The sequence below is a fragment of the Aythya ferina genome (genome assembly GCF_964211825.1).
Source record: "Aythya ferina genome assembly, chromosome: 25".
Classification (NCBI taxonomy): Eukaryota; Metazoa; Chordata; class Aves; order Anseriformes; family Anatidae; genus Aythya; species Aythya ferina.
In genome coordinates, this window is record NC_140323.1 from 2,233,433 (window position 1) to 2,251,930 (window position 18,498).

Genomic DNA, 18,498 nt, shown 5'->3' on the forward strand with positions numbered 1-18,498 from the left:
GCAAAACCACATTGTAGGAATAAGTAGTTTTTGAGTAATGATTGGTTTTTGAAGATGCTGATGTCTTCCTTAGGAAGTTACAGTTAAGGCATGACACCAGACACATTACATGGGCAATAAAACGTTCACTAGAATTGCCAGTACTTTCAGCAAGTACCAGTGCCTTCATTATCCTGATTTCTGTCTCATTGTCAGGTAATTTTTATGGTACTCCGAAGCCTCCAGCAGAGCCCAGCCCCTTTCAGCCCGATCCAGTGGATCAAGTTCTTTTTGACAATGACTTTGATACTGAATCGCAAAGGAAAAGAACCACATCAGTCAGCAAAATGCAAAGGATGGACAGTTCTCTCCCTGAAGAGGAGGAAGAGGAGGAAAAGGAAGCAGTTAATGGCAGCGGAGGGATAGGTTGGTTACAAAGGGAAAAATTCCCTGAAGTGTTTCATGAATGAATAAGAAGTACACAGATAGCATTCATGCTTGCTTGAAGTGCTTCCTTAGCTTTGGTTAAGTTTGAAGGTGGTTTTCTACTCAGACGGGTGTTTTTACTCTCCTTTGAAATTAGATTTTAAAAAGAAACAGCTGTTCTCTCAGCCAGATGTGCAATTGCATCATAAAATGCACTGCTCAGTAGAGAACATGTAGTGCTGGGTAGTGGCCAGTTACAACAGGGAAGGAAAAATTTATCCGTACGACAGAATCCCTTTGCAGAATATAATCCATACCCTGTAAATTTGATCATTTCATTTCAGTAATCTTACTGCATGCAGGAGATTTTAGTGAAGCAGTTAGTTTAAGGGGCAACACTAACTCATACTGTAAAATTTTCGTATTATTCTGGTTAAGGGAACTGTCACACAACCTGAAACTGCCTATGGGGGTGTTTGTGGAGGGAAGTAAAGCAGAGCACATAGAGACTGCACCAGTGTCTGGTGGGATGTTTCAGAGACTGGCAGGACACCCTTTTCCTCCTGCTGTCACAGTTACTCATCTCGAGGGGGAAGAAGTGACGGTGGAGAGAAGCCGTCGCGCTGCATTTGTGTGTGTGTAGGACTTACACTGAGCGCACCTGACCGAGCCTTGCGAGCTTTAGGGCTGGCAGCACCACAGCACAGAGGGGCCTGCTGGCCTGGCTGGTGGTTATGTGAAAGTCATGGACACGGTCGTGTAGCTGAGAACAACGAGCATAACCTCTGAATGCAGGGCCGAGGCTTGCAGTTAAGAGTTTTCTACAGGGATTTTGGGGAGCTTTTTCTTCTCGTGGATTGCAGGAGGGTTGTGTTTATTTTATTGGCAGTTTGGGTCTTTTCCGCACTTCAGTTTTGGTGCTTTGAGGAATATTAGTAGGATTTTTATTTATTTATTTTCAGTGGCATTACAAACACCGTGGGAAGGGAAACAAAGTAGTCAACTTGGATTTCTGCCAGCGTTGATGTTTTTCAGCCTAGGTTCAGACGAATAATACAAGGTTAATTCTGTTTGGCAGGGGCAGAACGGAGTTCAGTGTTTTCATGTCAGCTTTTCAAAGTTCATAGCTAAAAAAAAGTGGAAAAATGCTCATCGCATCCAGGAATGTATTTGACATTCTCTCGTAGCCAGATTAAGAGGGTGGTGCTTAGTGAGAAACACCATAAGCATCTGACAAATAGTAACACTTTCCCTGAACAACTGCAGAAAACAAAGAAAAACATTCAGATTCCTCTGACTGGATGAAACCTGTTCCCAGTTACAACCAGACAAGCAGCTCCATGGACTTCAGAAATTACTTGTCAAGGGATGAGACCCTGGAACCTCTGCCCAAGAACTGGGAGATGGCCTACACCGACACTGGCATGATCTACTTCATCGAGTGAGTAGCCCGACAACGCTGAGAAGTTACTGTGCCATTGTGAGAGACGTGCTGAGGAGCTGGTCTGGGAAGCTGCCTCCTGCTCTTACACCTCTCTTCTTCTATTCGTATTCCTTATATTTCTGTATGGAATTCTGAATGTTTCTGCTGTTTTGTTCCGTACTGATAATCATTGCGCTACATACTTGGTATGATTGCCATCGCGCAGGAAAGTCTTACGATTCCACGTGCGTAGTCAGTGTGTTTGTAATATGAGCTATGCATCTCACAAAGTGCAAAGCTGGGTGGGTATTGCTAGGTAAGGTGTAACACTGTACAAACTTTTAATATAACAGATTTCTCTGAAATTTGCGGATTTGTTTATTCTTTCTTCTCCTCATGTGTTGCTTGACTTGGAATGCCTGCTTAAAAAGATAAGCAGCACAGATTAAAGATCAGGATAGGAAAGCAGTTCATGTGTGAAATTTATGAATTCTCATTTATGAATTCTGAGGCGAAAGAAACAAACCCCTAACTGAGCGTTAAGCATAAGAGTAGGCTAAAAATGTTTTCTCCTTGCAGGTCGAAATAGTTGACGTTCCCAAATGAGCTTTTAGGGGCAGGGGATGGTGTTTGTAGCTCTAATGTTTCACATCTGTCCTGGAGATCTCCAGTGTGCTAGTACCTCTGAGCAGTATTGTTGTCTTTTCTGTTTAGCATTTTACGATGGGGCTGAGGCATAAATAAAGGCTAAATTGTCTAAAGACTATAGTTTGCCCAAGGTAGTAAATATTTAAAAGTTAAAGAAAACCAGCATTTCTTCAGTCTGTGGAAATCCTCTTCTTTTAATGGGCTGCATTTTGCTCCACAGTCACAACACCAAGACAACCACGTGGCTTGATCCTCGGCTCTGTAAGAAAGCCAAAGCTCCTGAAGATTGTGAAGATGGAGGTGAGATATTCAGAATTCATTTGTCACCTCTGATTGATAAATGTCTGAGTTTATCAAAGCTGGGTAAGATCCATTACTGCTGTGATAGAAGCTTCTTCCTGAGACCCTTGACTCTCTGGAGCAAACAGAGTATAGCACTGAGTGTCCATAGTGAGGTGGCAATAAGAGTTAACGTAAAGCTGGGAAAGACGATAGTATATTTTCCCTGGAGCAGTGGAATCTGACTGAATCCTGGATATATCTGCATTCCTGAGAAGAGAATGGTATATTTTGTTCCAATAAGTATCATCACTAAGGAGAAAGCTGGAAAGCTGATGATCTCACTGGAAACTTTTATGTGAGTGGAATATGGCAGGAAGAAAAGATCCATAAGTATTAGAATGTATGAATAATGAGAATGCAGCATAGTGCCTATTGCTAGGAACATGTACGGCATGTGTTGTGGTGTAATACTTGAATGTGTAAGCAAAGGGAACAACTCTTCATGCTGCTGCTTTAAGACAGGTCAGGTTCATGATTGACCTACAGACAATTCCTGCAACTGTTTCCTACATAGTCATGCAATTTAGTCAGCTAAACAAGAGTACCAAATAGCTCTGTCTTCAGCAAATGCCTGACATGTTGCAAAAGCTAAGGCAGACTCAGAATGGCCTGTCTTCTTAAATTGCACAGGCTAGCAATCATGTATTCATAATCAAGCCAGCTGGAGCAATGGACTCATACTGCTGCTTATTAAACATACGTGCAGCTCACCGCAGGATAAAAAGAGCACTTTAAACAGAGAGATGCAGGATATCCAAGTGAACAACATTTAAATGAATAGTCCCAATGGGTGTTTTGTCAAATCCTGTGGAGTGATGCTGATATTAATAAGTGGTAACACACTGTCATATGCTTGGAAAATTGTTGTTACCTTCAAACTTAGGGCAGCCTCAAACAAGATTAGACAAATTTTTATCCTTCAAAATGTCTAGCTACCTGACTCTGTCTGTTATGCTAATATTTAAATTTCTATGGTCAAAATAACTAGAACAATAAAGGCAGAATTACGGGACCCCTGTTTTAACTGCTTGTCACCTCTCTTCGGGAATGGTCAGTTGCTGGGCACTATCTTACCAGATTGTGTATTTGCCATAAAAAGGAGCTTTCTGAACTCTATGATAGCTTTTTAAAAAAATAAATCTTTGCAAGATATAGTTTTATTTCACGTTTCTTTTGGTACCTTTCCCAAACAGGTATTTTTTTTTTATTTTAGACCCCAAATTTAGGGAAGTCTAAGGCAGTCCCAGCACTCGCCACTACCAGCTACTTTGCCCCAGCTGCAGCAGCAGTCAAAGTGCAGCAGTACAGAACTGCCTCTCATTGTCTTGGCAGGCAAATTCAGTCTGTGCTGAATTTCATGCTGACAGACCTAAACAAGCGCTGGCTGGTTTGGGGGTGTCGGCGCTGTATTGTAAACATCAGAACAATCAGGTTCACTTATGCCAGTTACATTTCTGGCTGAAGGTTACTTGAGTTGACTCAAAAGTGAAACGCTGTCAGAATACAGTGAAATACGTTGATGTTATTAATAGAATAAATGAAGATGGCATTTCTTCTGCAAAGTGGTCTTAAATTGAAAGTTAAAAAGGAATGGAGGTGCATTGTTTTACAAGCTTGAGATGTGACACTGGGGCATTTATAGTTCTTTCTCGTGGTGTTTCCGGGTAGAGACTGTGCAACCATATTTATATTGCCTAGTTAGAAAAGTCAACAGCTATCAAATCAAACTGATGATTGATAATTACATTATTTTAAAATAAGGTATTTTTCTTCCCCTTTCTTTTTTTAGGGAGTTTCTTCTTCTCTAAATAAGTTAATTTGTACCTTGTCTTTAAGTTTATTATAGGCTGAAAGTGATGTGATTTTGTTAAATACAAGTTTCCTCATCCAGTGGAAGAAAGAGTGAGATGTATAAGGTTCCATATTCCCTGGAAGAGACTAATATCTTTTCATCAGAAGGACCAGCCTCAAACAAATAAAGGGAAAAAAGTTACCTCTATATAATTAATGTTTTTCATGAGCCTGTAATCTGTCCTCTCTTTATTAAAAGCTCTGATATTTGCAGAGCTCTGATACAGTTTTCTACTGTAATGAATAATTTTGTTCTTTCTGATTGTAGAACTTCCTTATGGATGGGAAAAAATAGAAGACCCACAATATGGAACATATTATGTTGAGTAAGTGCTAGTTATAATTTGACGTAGTCATAAATTGGGCAGAAAGTAATGAAGCACTTGTTTAGCACTATATATAGTTTATCTTAAGTAGAAACAGTTTAACAGGCCATGGTGCACATTTCTGAAGCGCTGAAGATCCTTAGTGTGACCATACTGACTTATTGGAGTGTATTTCTTCCAGGGAAGGAAAGCAAGTAGCAACCAAAATAATTAATTAATGGGAATGAGCTCGTGTCATTTTTCTTAGCTCTAATAAAAATGGGGTCACTTGATTTAAGAGTGGCACCTGTTAAATGTAAAAGGGCAAGAGTAACTTACATCTCACTGCTGTCTCCAAAGGCCCCTCACAAGTAAGTAACTGCTGTAAAAGCTCTAATTCAGGTCAGAGGAAATGACCCATTTCTTTAACCATGGATAGGAAAATTAGCAGAGTTGAAAATATTAGCTTCACAGAACAAGCTAACATTTTTTGACTTTGCAAAGGCAACACAGAGGTTTAAGTCCTGCTCAGACTTAGTTTTTTTCCCCATTCTGCTATACTACTCCAGTATCTACTATTAAAACAATGACGGCTAGTTTTGTAAACGTTATGAGTAGATGGAAGCAACACGTAGCTGGGATCAAGAGAAGAAATAAGTTTTCCCTATTTAATCTAGTACAAACTTTTGGAAGTTTGCAGAGTGGAATGAATGTGTACTCTACTTAATAGTTGCAAGAAGTAAAATTACATTGTGCTTTAAATAAATCAAGTTGTTGAAAGGAAAAAAATGCTTTTCATGTTGATTATGATAGTTCAGCTTTCATTCCTCTGGGGTATTAATCTGAGATAAATAATAAAAAAAAAAAAATTAGTATTTGTAGGGTGTCTTTTGTGGTTGTCTTTTCTGTGAAATAGGCAAGCTGCTTTCTTCTGAACTCCTGATCCTACCTTTTGTCTACAGTCATATTAACCAGAAAACTCAATTTGAAAACCCGGTATTAGAAGCCAAAAGAAAAAAACAGCTAGGACAGACTGATGTCGGCCCTTCAAAATCAGGTATTACTAAACATTATGTTCTTTGTCACTAATATCTTTATCTAAAAGTAAGCATTGTATGCAACCTGTTTTGGAATTCAGAAAGGCATTAGCCTTGTCTTTCTGCTGGCCATTGTGGTCTTGCCCTCCAGAATCTATAAGGTTTTTGGAATGATTTTTTTGATGTTAAAATTGAACTGAGACCCTGACACTGCTTTAAAAGAATTTTAATCATTCTAAAGTTGGTTGTCATAAGCAGTTTTTCAATAAATGGAGACTTAGAGCCAGTTGGAAAGTGCAGGGTAACCCACTCCTTGAATTTTTATGCTTTTGGTCTACTTTGAGCTTGACGTTCAAGAGTTAGAGAGTACAATTGGAAATGACAGGCAGGAGCTTTAGTTTCTGTTCTGTTTTAATTTGTAATACAGTCTTGAAAAACTGTAACTCTTCCATTCACTTAACTCAGCTGTGAAACGAGTGCAACAGTATCTTGTGTGCTTTACTCTGTGAGGGTGCTGCTGAGATTAACCAAAGTTAACCAAAGCATTAATCATTATGACACCTTAAAAAAAGAAAAAAAGTTATCAAAACTAATCCTTCTTCCTTCATGTCTTTTTATTCCATAATTCAAAAATCACTTAAAGAGGTTTGGTATTCAGCCATTAAAACATCTTCCTTCTTTCTGTGGTTAGCCATCCTATACATGTCTGTAGTCAGCATCATTTGGGGATTTAATGCCACCACACAGCAGCATTGCTGATGGTGGATTGTGTTGGATCTTACCATGCACAGGACCAGAGAAGTCTCTCTTCACTAGAGATCCATCCCAGCTTACAGGAGCCCTCATACGGACATCACTAAAAAAAAGTACAATGGGTTTTGGTTTTACAATCATCGGAGGGGACAGGCCTGATGAGTTTCTCCAGGTGAAGAATGTGTTAAAAGACGGACCTGCTGCACAAGACGGGAGAATTGCACCAGGTAAATTACAAGTTCTCTAAACTTGTGTTTCTTGTGCTTTTAGAGAGTGCAGCTTCTGATGTGCAGGAGGTTGGATGGTGCTGTCCACTGACTCTGAATATGAATACCTCACTAGTTGTCAGATTTTTGAAAGATCCATGCAGAGCAGTATCTGAAATGTGAAAAAACAGTGTTCTGGGGACAAATCTATTTTGAGGTCGCTTTTGAAGATTTCAGTAGTTTTGTCAGCTTTGGGCTTCATAGCCATTTACTGAATAGTTTTTGTTCTCTCTCCATATGTAAAGTAAAAACAGTGCATTTGAATCTTGGTCTCTTGTTTCTACCAAGAAGTACCAGATATTAAAAATTGAAAAAACAAAACAAAAAAAATACAGTAGGAATGAACAAGCAAAGCTGTAAGAAGTGGACAAGTGAGGGAATGAGGGATGAGAGAACCTGCAATGCATAAAGAATTGGACGCTTTCATTGTTATTACATGCTCAATTAAGTTATTTGTATGCTTAATGTAGCATATGGTTTGCATACTAGAAAAGACAAAATGCTTCAAGTAAGAAGAGTTTATGCTTTCAATGATTTAATACTATTTACTTAGGAAATAAAACCTTTTTCTGTTTTTATTTTTCTAATTTTTTGATTTTTTTTCCCCTGATGTTTCCCTTTGTTTATACATAATTCAATTTCATCCTCAGTAAAAATTTAAGACAATAGTGCAGCACTGTGTTTCGGTGCATACACATGTTTGATGCATATCTATTCCTGTTACACTTCGTGACATAGGAGAATTACTATATTACTAACACAGGCATTTAAGTGGCAAGAGAGCTTACTCCCGAGGAATATTGTATTGCATATGCAAAGTTTTGTGATCAACATGATGCAGATTATGAAACAAAGTTTCAGGATCTGACATGCACTTCCACTTCATTTTGAAAATACACACTTACCCACCTGTCAACAGTGTAAGAGTATGAAATATACGTGGGTGCAATCCTAGCTTAAGTTCAGCCAGTCCTAAAATAAACATAGGAACTCCCTCAAAACTCTGATGTATTTTTGGTTTGAGATTAGGATGCTGTACAATATGAATTAAAGCAGGAACATCTGCTTGCAGTAATGTGTGTGCACATTGCTTCATCTCTTGTGGCTGTACAGTATCATTTTTTTTAATCTGCTGCAGATTAAAGTTTATATATTTAGCACACTGTGTTCTGAGATGACATAAAAAAATGCAAAGAGGAAATCCTTTATGCTTCTTGGCACCAGATAGCCAACAGGTAATGGCACAGCCAGCGTCGATTATTATTTTTTGAAGACTGCACTGAGATTTTGTCCACTTAGGCTTTTCATCTGAGCCTCAGAACACTGGAAAGGTGTGGGTGGTTCTGTCTTAGGTTTTGATGTTGTTGAACTTCCTTTTTTAACAGGTGATGTCATTGTAGACATAAATGGAAATTGTGTCCTTGGCCATACCCATGCAGATGTTGTCCAGATGTTTCAGCTAGTTCCTGTCAACCAATATGTAAACATGACTTTGTGTCGTGGTTATCCTCTTCCTGACGACAATGAAGACCCTGTTGTAGATATAGTGACAGCTACACCTATTATCAACGGACCGCCTGGGACTAAAGGAGATGTTTGTCTGACCAGCCAGGATTTGATGCCAGGAACAGTCGTGTTGGACCAGAATGGGAAAACGGGCCCTATGCTGGTCAATGGTCGTCTGAACGGCCCTCCCGTGGATACAAACGAGCAGAGGATCTCTGTCGCATCTTCAGGAGGCTCTCAGCCAGAGCTGGTCACCATTCCTCTAGTCAAAGGTCCTAAAGGCTTTGGGTTTGCCATTGCAGACAGTCCTACAGGGCAGAAGGTAAAAATGATTTTAGACAGCCAGTGGTGCCAAGGACTTCAGAAAGGGGATGTGATCAAGGAGATTTGCCATCAGAACGTGCAGAGCTTGACACATCTGCAGGTGGTGGAGGTACTGAAGCAGTTTCCAGTAGGAGCAGAGGTGCCGCTGCTTATCTTAAGAGGAGGTATATACATACATTTACAGTTGTCATATACAGTTATATGTGGTTATATGCTTTTTTAAAGTCCTCTTTTAGTGTGATACTTAAAACCTGTCCAGTGTTGAAAGTTAACTAGCAGTTTATTATGCCTCTAAGCCATTATGTTCTAGGTTTAATCTATATCCCTGAGTATTTGGGGTAAGAGGATGCTACTAGGGATTTTTTTTAACAAAAAATTTATGGTAATATGTTTAAACACTGGCTCTTCCAAGTGTCTGGGGAATGCTAAAGCAAAAATGCAGTCTCTAGCATAATCCAATGAACTGATGTGTGCTTTGGTTTACTAGTTTCAAGCAAAAAGAGAAATACATGTTTTTCATTGTTGTAAAGCTGGCAGTTCTAATTTGAGACTTAAGTAATGGCTTTGGTCAACTGAACATTCACTTTGCCATTTAAAAGGAGTAATAAGCAGTTATCATTTTCAGCTCAGGAGAAACTGATTATATTGCCTTAATACTGTTTAAACTTGTGGTGACCTAGAATTGAAATTGCTTTCTACATTTTATTTTCTTCAGGTCCACCCTCACCTACTAAAACTGGCAAAGTGGTGAGTATTAATGGTGTATTTAAATTCCTTTCTGATGAAGAATGTTGAGGTTTCTTTGGTTGCAAAAAAAACTTGTTAATGTGATCTACTTAGCACAGAAGTTCTTCCACAGACTCCTTTGAGTTTTTCGGGGGTTATTTGGTAGATGCAATGGATTTCTTCTTTCTTACTACTGAAATATCAAGAACAGAGCAAAGATCTTTTAAGAAAATACATATAAATAAGATAATACATATAAAATAAATTCATTGCCATAGGTAAATGTTGTCAGAGTATGTGTTAAAGGGGAAACAAAGTACTGTATATAAAACTTTTTTTTTTTATGCCTTGCTAATTACCTGTAGTAAAGTGAAATAAGGTTTCTAAAAGAAGTTTAAGATAGTTTGATATTTCTTGATCTTCACATAAAATGAACTGGTTTGTATTTCCTTCTTGAATTGCTTGCTTATCTTTGAATCCATATTTTCAGAAAGTCTGTCTGTAGCTTTGCGTTTCTAGTTGGATGTTTGTTATTCTTGTAAATTTTGACCTATTGAAATATCTTTAATATACGTTAGTTCAGTAAAGAATCCTTGGGATTAATTAAGTACCCTCGTAATGTGAATGATAATGCATATTTTTGTCATGAGCGCTTCTCTTATGAAATAGCCTAGTCAATGCCCATTAGTGAACACCTCTAAGAAAAGAGCTGCTGCTTCAAAAATATTTCTTGTACACAACAAATTATTCCAGTTTAGGAGACCCCCGTCAGAATGTGGACGTAGTTTATTTTTCTGTGTTGTACAGTTCAAATATCATAGTCACATCCAAGCAGTGGGATAGCATGAGCACGCAAGTTTATGGTTGAAACAAGCTGCACTCAATAAGATTTGAAGATTCAGTAAGTCGTTGCATAAATCTGTGCAACTTGAGGGTGCAGGCCTTGTCAGCCTGGCTCCTGTGTCCACACACTCTCTGCAGGCATGCTAAAAATACTGAGGAGTCCGGGAATGGTGTTCCAGCACACAGGCAGGAGCAGCTTTCCCATGGAGCACTCAATGTTCAGTGGCATTAAGCAACATGGCAAATGAATTCAGTTAAAAAGGGCAAGTTCTTGTGTTGATAAACACACAAGAAGTGTGAAACTGCTAAACTCCTTCAAGGGGTTTTCTTCCACTCTTCTTAAAAGGGCATATCTAAGCCTATTCTGCTCGTGCTTTTGTTTAACGTGCACAGACGCACGCAGACCACCGTGTTCCAGTTTCCTAGGCTGGGTTTCAGCCTAGAATAGATTTTTAGAGTTACTTCAGCGCATAATCCACTGGAAACTAGGATGGGAGACCACAAGGATACTTGGTGTCCTTTCCTCTGCAAATGGTAGTGTTGCAGCTATCACAGCAGAAGAGAAAAATGTAAATACTGAATTATATTCCCAGTTTTATCTGTGCCTCATGATACTCAGGTGTTCCCTCCTGCTGGGGGTTTTATAATGCCCTTGTGCTGCTGCTGGGCTGCCCTAATGGCCTGGCTGCTCCGCCAAGCGTGCCACTGGGTCGGTAATGGCAGGGCCTTGCAAGGTTTACACATTTCTGAGCATCAGTCACTTCAAACCCTGTTTCTAAGCCCAGTGGTTGGCAGAAATCTGTGACCTGTCTGGAAGCCTGGAGCAGCCTAGTCAGACACAAGCTGCTGTACAGAGCTCACGTGCTGGGAAAGCTGAGCTCACCTGCAGTGTTGTTCCCTTACTGCCACGTTTTGCCATGCATGTCACCTCAGTGTGATGGTTATTGTCTTTGCACACACAGATTCCGTCAGGCTTTTGGTTTAATACATGCTTTGTGGGGGCGGGGCTCTGTTTCAGAAGGATAAGCAGGACAGTTCAGGGAGTTTGGAAGCTATCAACGATCCCATTCCACAGCCTATGCCTTTCCCACCCACTGCTGTAAGATCGAGCTCCCCAAAACTGGACCCTTCAGAAGTCTACCTGAAGTCCAAGACTATATATGAGGACAAACGTGAGTATTTCAGCATCAACTTGGAAATACTCAAGTGTGACAGATTTTTTCCTGTCCTTTTTTGGCATTTTCTTGAATACCTTTTTTTCCATTGAGGACATAGAACTTCACTGAAGATTTAGCTGTTCAAATTGGTTTCTGTACTTCTGGCTACTGCATTTTGTCAATAAAAATCATTGGAATACACAACAAAGGAATAATCTTTCAGTAATCAAAGATAGCTCGTTACATGTTTTGAAATGTTTTCTCTCAGCTCCAAACACAAGAGATTTGGACGTTTTCCTGCGCAAACAAGAATCGGGCTTTGGTTTCCGGGTGCTTGGAGGGGATGGACCAGACCAGCCTGTAAGTGAAACTGTTTCTGGTTGCTTACATGGTACCTTACCTTGTTACTGTTCGAATGACTCCTACTCTGTCATCGACTTTTCTCTCTCATTCTAAGTAGTTCAATGATGGAAAAATTCATCAGTTCAGTGACTACCTTTTAAGATCAAAACTTCGTTCAGATTACCAGGTTCATGCTGAGTTTAAGAACTAGTTCAATTCCAGTTCCTAAGAGAAGAGAATAGTCCCATCTTCAGTCACTGAGATGTTCTTCAGTCATCTAGTTAAAGCTGGAAGGTGTAATCCAGCCCTGGTTAAAGCCAGAGGGCATGAACAGTGCTCTAGGAAAGCAAGCTGTGTGTGTATTCAGTTTTGTGTTTGTCGGCGTCCACTTGGGTGGAATTTGTGCTAGCACTGTGTGTTCCCAGAGGCCACGAAGGCATTGACCACAGCCTGAGGACTCCAGCAGGTAGCCTTGGGCTCTGATCGGTTGGGTGTCTGTGAGAAGCCCACAGCTGAAGAGCTGCAGGGTGGATGGGGGTTTTCATGAGGTTTTCACCCCCAGTCCCACCAAATTTTCAAAAAAAAAAAAAATCTTGTTTTGTCAGCCTGTGTCATTTCTGGTGAATTCATTTTGAGGATACAAGCATGGCCTTTTCAGCGCACTCTTTCAGGCTAATATTTGCCTTGTGTTTTTTCCTCTCATCTCAGAAAATACAGAATGTGGTGCTTTAGAATTTGCATAAAAGCCTTGAAGCAGAAGCTATTAAAATTGGCTTCTTCCTGCAAATGGATGTACGTATTGTTTGGCTTCATAAGTGGCATCAAAATGTAGCTCTAATGTTTGCTCCAGAGGAAGCATACTCATTAGAGCCTGGGTTGCTTTAACCTGGTCAGTGATTAGGGTTCAATTACTGTTTGAAGTCATCAGTGTAATAGTTTTCCTGGCTTCAGCCTACAGAGCTGTTGCACAGTTTCACATGGATGTGAGTGGGAATTGTTGAAGAATGGGAAAGTTGGAGGCAGGCTGGCAAATGCCCTTCTGGTACCCCATTATGGCAGGCTTTAGGAGACTCCCCTCAATTTCCTAAAAGGCAAACATTCTTCTCTGCAAAGAAGTAGTAAGACTAATACCATATGTCAGGGGCTGTTGCTTCATCTGTCAAGAGAAAAAAAAACTTTTGGAGTAGATAATCATAGATTGCTTTCTGATTATAGTTGAAGAGAGAGATCTTTTTTTTCTGTTCACAGCTATGATCCAGTGCAAGCCTTTCTTTTTTTTTTTTATTTTTTAACATGCATTTAAAGAAAGGGAAGAGCAGTGCCTCTCTTGAGCAAAACCAAAGAGTTTTACTTCTGTTGCACTTCGTAGCATTTTTTGTGTTTTGTTTCCATAACGACCATAGCTGTTGGTGCCGAGCTGATGCCATGACCGCTGCGTACAGGCAAGCTGCTCTCCATTGCTTAACCTCAGACCGGCCATGATTATTCTTAACCTTTCATTTAACCTGCATGTGATTCGAGCATATGAAATAGTGTGTTTTTCTTATCTGGGTTATATTTAGTAGCACTTTAAGAGGTGAGGCTAGACAGAATTGATAAGGGGAGTGCAGCTGTCTGAATTCATTATCTAATCACCAAAAGCTGTGCACTGAAAGAACTTGAAGCATGGAACTGACCGAGCAGCTTTTCAGAAATAAATTCAAGTTCTTTTGAATGCTTTTGCTTCTTCCCTAGGCACTCTGGGCTTTCTTAGTTAAATAATTAAAAGTTCTAAAAAGTGGAATGAACAACAGAGACTTTTATTTCAATAATGTCTGTAAGTCGTATATATGTAATAAGTACAGAATCTATGCTTATGTTAAAAGTGCAAAGTACACCCACTGGCTGTTTTTCTGCTAGAATTGGATGGTCAAATAATCTTTTAAAATATCTTCCCAAAAGACCTTTTCTGTCGGGATTCACCTCGTTTCCAACCATTACGTGTTCTGATGAGTTGATGTTCTGCCATTCAAACCCAGTGACTGTGCTCTGTTGATAGATCTATATTGGAGCCATAATCCCATTGGGAGCAGCAGAAAAAGATGGCAGGCTTCGAGCTGCTGACGAACTGATGTGTATCGATGGAGTCCCTGTTAAAGGGAAGTCACACAAACAAGTTTTGGACTTAATGACCAGTGCTGCACGGAACGGTCAGGTGCTGCTCACAGTCCGGAGGAAGGTCTTCTTTGGTGGTATGTGTCTGTCTGTCTGTCTGTCTGAGTGTACCACACGAAGTAGATGTGACTAAAGGAACACTTTCTTTGGTGCAATCAAATCAACTAAAGCTGCTCTGAGACATATCAGTTACTGCACTAGAATTGAGCAACCTGAGGTTCAGGAGTGTCAGCTACAATTCTGAGTAAGTGGAGAAAAGCAGGATTTAGTAAGCTGATGCTTTGGCACTCGCTGGCTGGCACTGCTCGAACAGATAAGACTGAAAATTAAGATGGCAATGCTGTTTTCTTCAAACTGTTTTGCAGACAGTAGTTAGAACAGCCATTAATGCTATGCAAATGGAGTAATAGCACAACCTGTCTTCTGGACTACATGCTATATTCTGAAGTCTGTTGGCATCTGTGTGCAGCAAGGATAAGTGCATTCAAACCAGAGATGATTCAGTGCAGCATCTTGTAACGCTGCAGTTTTAGATCAGTGTCCAGGTCTGCAGTGTATGGAAGGGTATTTAACCTCGAGTTAATAGTGCTTGATCATGTAAACAACAGCTGGAATAGGGCTCAGGAATCCTGATACAGTCCCCTGTTCTGATCAGTAACCAGTACTGCTTTGCCAATGCGTTCGTCAACCATTCATTCTGAGTATAAACAAGTAAAAGGAAAACACATTTTTAAGATCAAGTCTCAGTCCCATACTTTCCAAGGCAGGCAGTGCTTCCTCTTGCCAGCGCTGATACTGAGATGTACAGCTTTGTTGTCTTTACCTGATAAAGCAGCAGTATTGGTTTTTTCCTTATTTGTTGTTTATCTGTTATTTCTAAGGCGAAAAGCAACCAGAGGAGGAAGAGTCACAGCCTGTCGTGACGCAGGATGGTTCTCCCCGACTAAATCGGGGAGAGTTTGCAAACCAGCAGACCCCAGAGGTCTATGATGTCCGTCTGCAACGGAAGGAGAATGAAGGATTTGGCTTTGTCATTCTCACCTCAAAAAACAAACCTCCTCCTGGTGGTAAGTGTGATAAGCTGGTGGTTTTGTCACTGCCTGGCATTACTGGTGCCTGACTGTTTTAGCATGGTCCTTATACCAGGACATGTCTGCAGGACACGGGTTGTTTGTGATGTATATTCTCCACATTGCATTGATTCATAGGTATTTAAATGGAAGTATAGTTTCAACCTTGGTTTTATATTATCTAATTTATTACTTTGGGAATCTGAGAAAGCAGAGACTGCAGCACTTGGAGGAAAGCAATGAAGTTGTTACTGTCAGACATTTAGAAATAGATAGTGTTTGTCTAGAACATCAAAATGAAAAAGTAGCATGCTGTGGTATTACAATTCTGGTATATGAACACAGCTTCAGGCACAGTTGTAAAGATAAACAGCAAAATAACCAAGGTTAAAAGGAAAATACATGTTGTGAGCGGGAGTGAGGGAGAGAAGCTGGAAGCTTCTTTTAGGAAGCTCTGAGTCCAAATTGATTAATGGTAAGGTCAGTGACCCCCTGCAGAAGATCAGTTTTGCTCTGTGTAATCAAGTGATTTGTATTCCACGTGTTCATAGCTGCTAAGCACTAGCAGTGCCAAGAAGAAATTTTGAACATTTTTTGCATGAGATCGTGAGTAGGATGCTCTTCCTGAGATTCACTCCTTTTGTCCATCACGTTTGGGTTGTCTGTGTCAGCCCTCAAAATACAAGCCAGCCCAGTGAGTTTACACACAAACTGACATGAAAAACATGTAACTCCTAAAATCCATAGTCAGTTCCTTTAGTTCCTTATTGGAAATCGCTGCTCTGGAACTTGTTCAAGTGGTTGCAGATGGATACAATGATGGCTTGAAAGTGAATCCTTCTTCTGGGGCTCAGACACTTTCCTGTGCCTTTCCACTTCATTTTACTGTACAACAAAAAGCAGCAGGAACACGGCAGAAGACAGTGTTTCTAACTAACATTGTGCTGAATTCATCCAACATATATTTAGCGCGTGATGCCGTCTTGGCTCAGATGCTACTTTTGCAAGAATTTTAAAAACACCCATTTTGGAAGTGCCTGGTGCCAGCCTGTGCTGTAGGGGGCAGTTTGGGCGCGGAGATGCCCCCTGTAGGGCCGGGTCCCCGTGGCAGTGCGCAGCATGAACTGTCACCTTCTGGTGCAGGATGCTGCACAGATGCCTGTGTTCAGGGTTAGAGTTGCCATGGGTTGTGGGCGTGTTTTCTGGACAGTCAGATATTAAGAAAAATGTTATAAACAGAATTGGTATTACTACATAACTCTATTACAGACAACATTTTTGACAGAGAATCTGCTGCAAATCCTTCTTTATTTTCTTAATCATCACCTCGATGACAGCCTGTAGGGCAGGGACAGTCTTTGGGATGGCTGTGGCAGTTCTGGGTCTGCACGGTGCTTACCCAACGCAAGCATTATTTGTGATCTGGAAAAGCTGATGTGCCTGCTCTTGACTCCCTAGTGATTCCTCACAAGATCGGCCGTGTTATAGACGGGAGCCCGGCTGATCAGTGCGGGAAGCTGAAAGTGGGAGACCGCATCTCCGCCGTGAACGGGCAGTCCATCGTGGAGCTCTCACACGACAGCATAGTGCAGCTGATCAAAGACGCGGGCCACGTGGTGACTCTGACCGTCGTCGCTGAGGAAGGTAAGGAGGATGCACAGCCCGGCTGAGTTGAGTGAATGTGGCCTACCACACAAGCCAGATCTGATGTTTGTAACTTCTGAAGTCAATTCACTGACAAGGGAGCATTTTAAGGTGTTCGGGGATGAAAGGAAGGAGAATGAGGCTTATCTGTTGGCTCTGGAAGAACAGCACAGGTGGGGAAGAAAGAGATAGCTGCTGAGATGATTATATTGAAACATAAGATGCAAGTAATAACAGCATGATCTGGGGCGAGGGATTTCCCTCATGGTTTCTCGTGTGAGAGAGATCCTGCTGCTCACAGGGAAATACGACCTGTCTACAGCTTGTGTTTTTCCATTGAAGTTGTCCCTTCTGGGGGAGTTACATCAGAGTAAAGGACTGCACTGAGAAGGAAAACCTCCTCACCCCATGGGACCGTACGTGTGTCTCTTGCTGCTGCAGTAGTTGTCAGGAAGCTTTGTGCCAGACACGGTCTGTCAGGAGCATCCAGCGCAGCTCTGCAAGGGCTGTGCAGGGACCCAGCTACAGGGCGGGAGCTGGGTGCGTTTTATATCCCCTCCACTTAAGCAGTCTGAGTCTTTTCTTCTTGCTGTCTTAAAATACACAAATGAACTAGTACCGCATCCCTAGGATACAATTGAAACACCCTGTAGTTCTTGCCTGCTAAAAATACATCTTGAGAAATGGTCCCATCCCACCACAGAAATCCTGTCTGGTGTTTTCCAGGCTGCTAGCAAATTCTTCGCACACAACTGTTGTATCATCTAAGCAGCAAAATGAATGTTTGTGACTGTTAAGTCCCAGCTTCAGAGATGGTATTTTTAATGAAAGCTCTCATGCAGTTTTGCATTCAATATGGTATTGTTCCTACGCAAACAGTTCACTATAAATATGTAAAATTCAATCATTTGAACAGAAAAGCTGTTTTCTAACCCTGCTTACCACTGCATTTTTCTGGATTGCTGCTTGTGGGTTTAATTAAACTTGCTATCATTATTTTGCCAGAAAGTTGGCTTTTGTCACCTTTCAGATAATAAATACCTAAAGCCAGAATGTGAATACAGCCAACAGATCATTCTCTAATTTCACATTCATTGCAAATATTTAACATGCTATCTCAGCCCGTAATACAGAATTTCAAAAACTTAATTTCCCTTTTTGTTAATGTTTAAAGCAGAGAGATTTCTACAAATTGTTATTTTTCTATTAGACTTTCATTTCTATCAAATCTAATTCATTGCAGTTTGAGGGGACGTACCTCAAAGCAGTTGCCCAGGGCAGTTTATAACGCAATTGAAGTTTGAGTTTGTTGCATTAGATCTGTTTCTCAGGGGCTCTTTGTCTTTAGAATAAACTTTCTGAATATAATCTTTTCTCCCCTTATTTATGCATGACCTTACCTGGACAGTGTATAAGAACTTAGCTTTTCTCCTTTCCTCAATTACATATTTGGAGCCAAAATGTAGAGATAAATCAGGAGCCTGAGGAGAATTAAGGGGGGGGGGAAAAAGTGATAAAACTAGACTGAGGAGACCAATCAGAAAATGTGGGGGACTTAAAACAGCTGAAGTTTGTACATTTCAGATGGAAAGAATTTTGTGACAGTGAAAGAGAGAACCAGAACCTGTTCCACAGAAATGGGAATAAATCATTGTTTTAAAATTCTCACTCATTTACTTGGAAGAACAGTGTTTATCTCACA

The 18,498-nt window shown here is 40.6% G+C and overlaps 1 protein-coding gene across 3 annotated transcripts in view; it reads left to right on the forward strand.

The window, feature by feature from the left end:
* MAGI3 (membrane associated guanylate kinase, WW and PDZ domain containing 3) overlaps positions 1-18,498 on the forward strand; it is a 61,324-nt gene that overhangs the window by 32,450 nt on the left and 10,376 nt on the right. For 2 of the 3 annotated variants that reach the window (XM_084497568.1, XM_084497570.1), the window contains exons 4-16: positions 196-405; positions 1,672-1,846; positions 2,697-2,776; positions 4,938-4,995; positions 5,937-6,031; positions 6,803-6,991; positions 8,416-9,024; positions 9,576-9,607; positions 11,448-11,601; positions 11,855-11,946; positions 13,967-14,159; positions 14,964-15,149; positions 16,611-16,796. In XM_084497568.1, coding sequence (XP_084353694.1) covers positions 196-405; positions 1,672-1,846; positions 2,697-2,776; positions 4,938-4,995; positions 5,937-6,031; positions 6,803-6,991; positions 8,416-9,024; positions 9,576-9,607; positions 11,448-11,601; positions 11,855-11,946; positions 13,967-14,159; positions 14,964-15,149; positions 16,611-16,796 — 2,259 coding nt within the window. The remainder of the gene's footprint in view (positions 1-195; positions 406-1,671; positions 1,847-2,696; positions 2,777-4,937; positions 4,996-5,936; positions 6,032-6,802; positions 6,992-8,415; positions 9,025-9,575; positions 9,608-11,447; positions 11,602-11,854; positions 11,947-13,966; positions 14,160-14,963; positions 15,150-16,610; positions 16,797-18,498) is intronic. The other variant, XM_084497569.1, reaches the window with a different exon arrangement.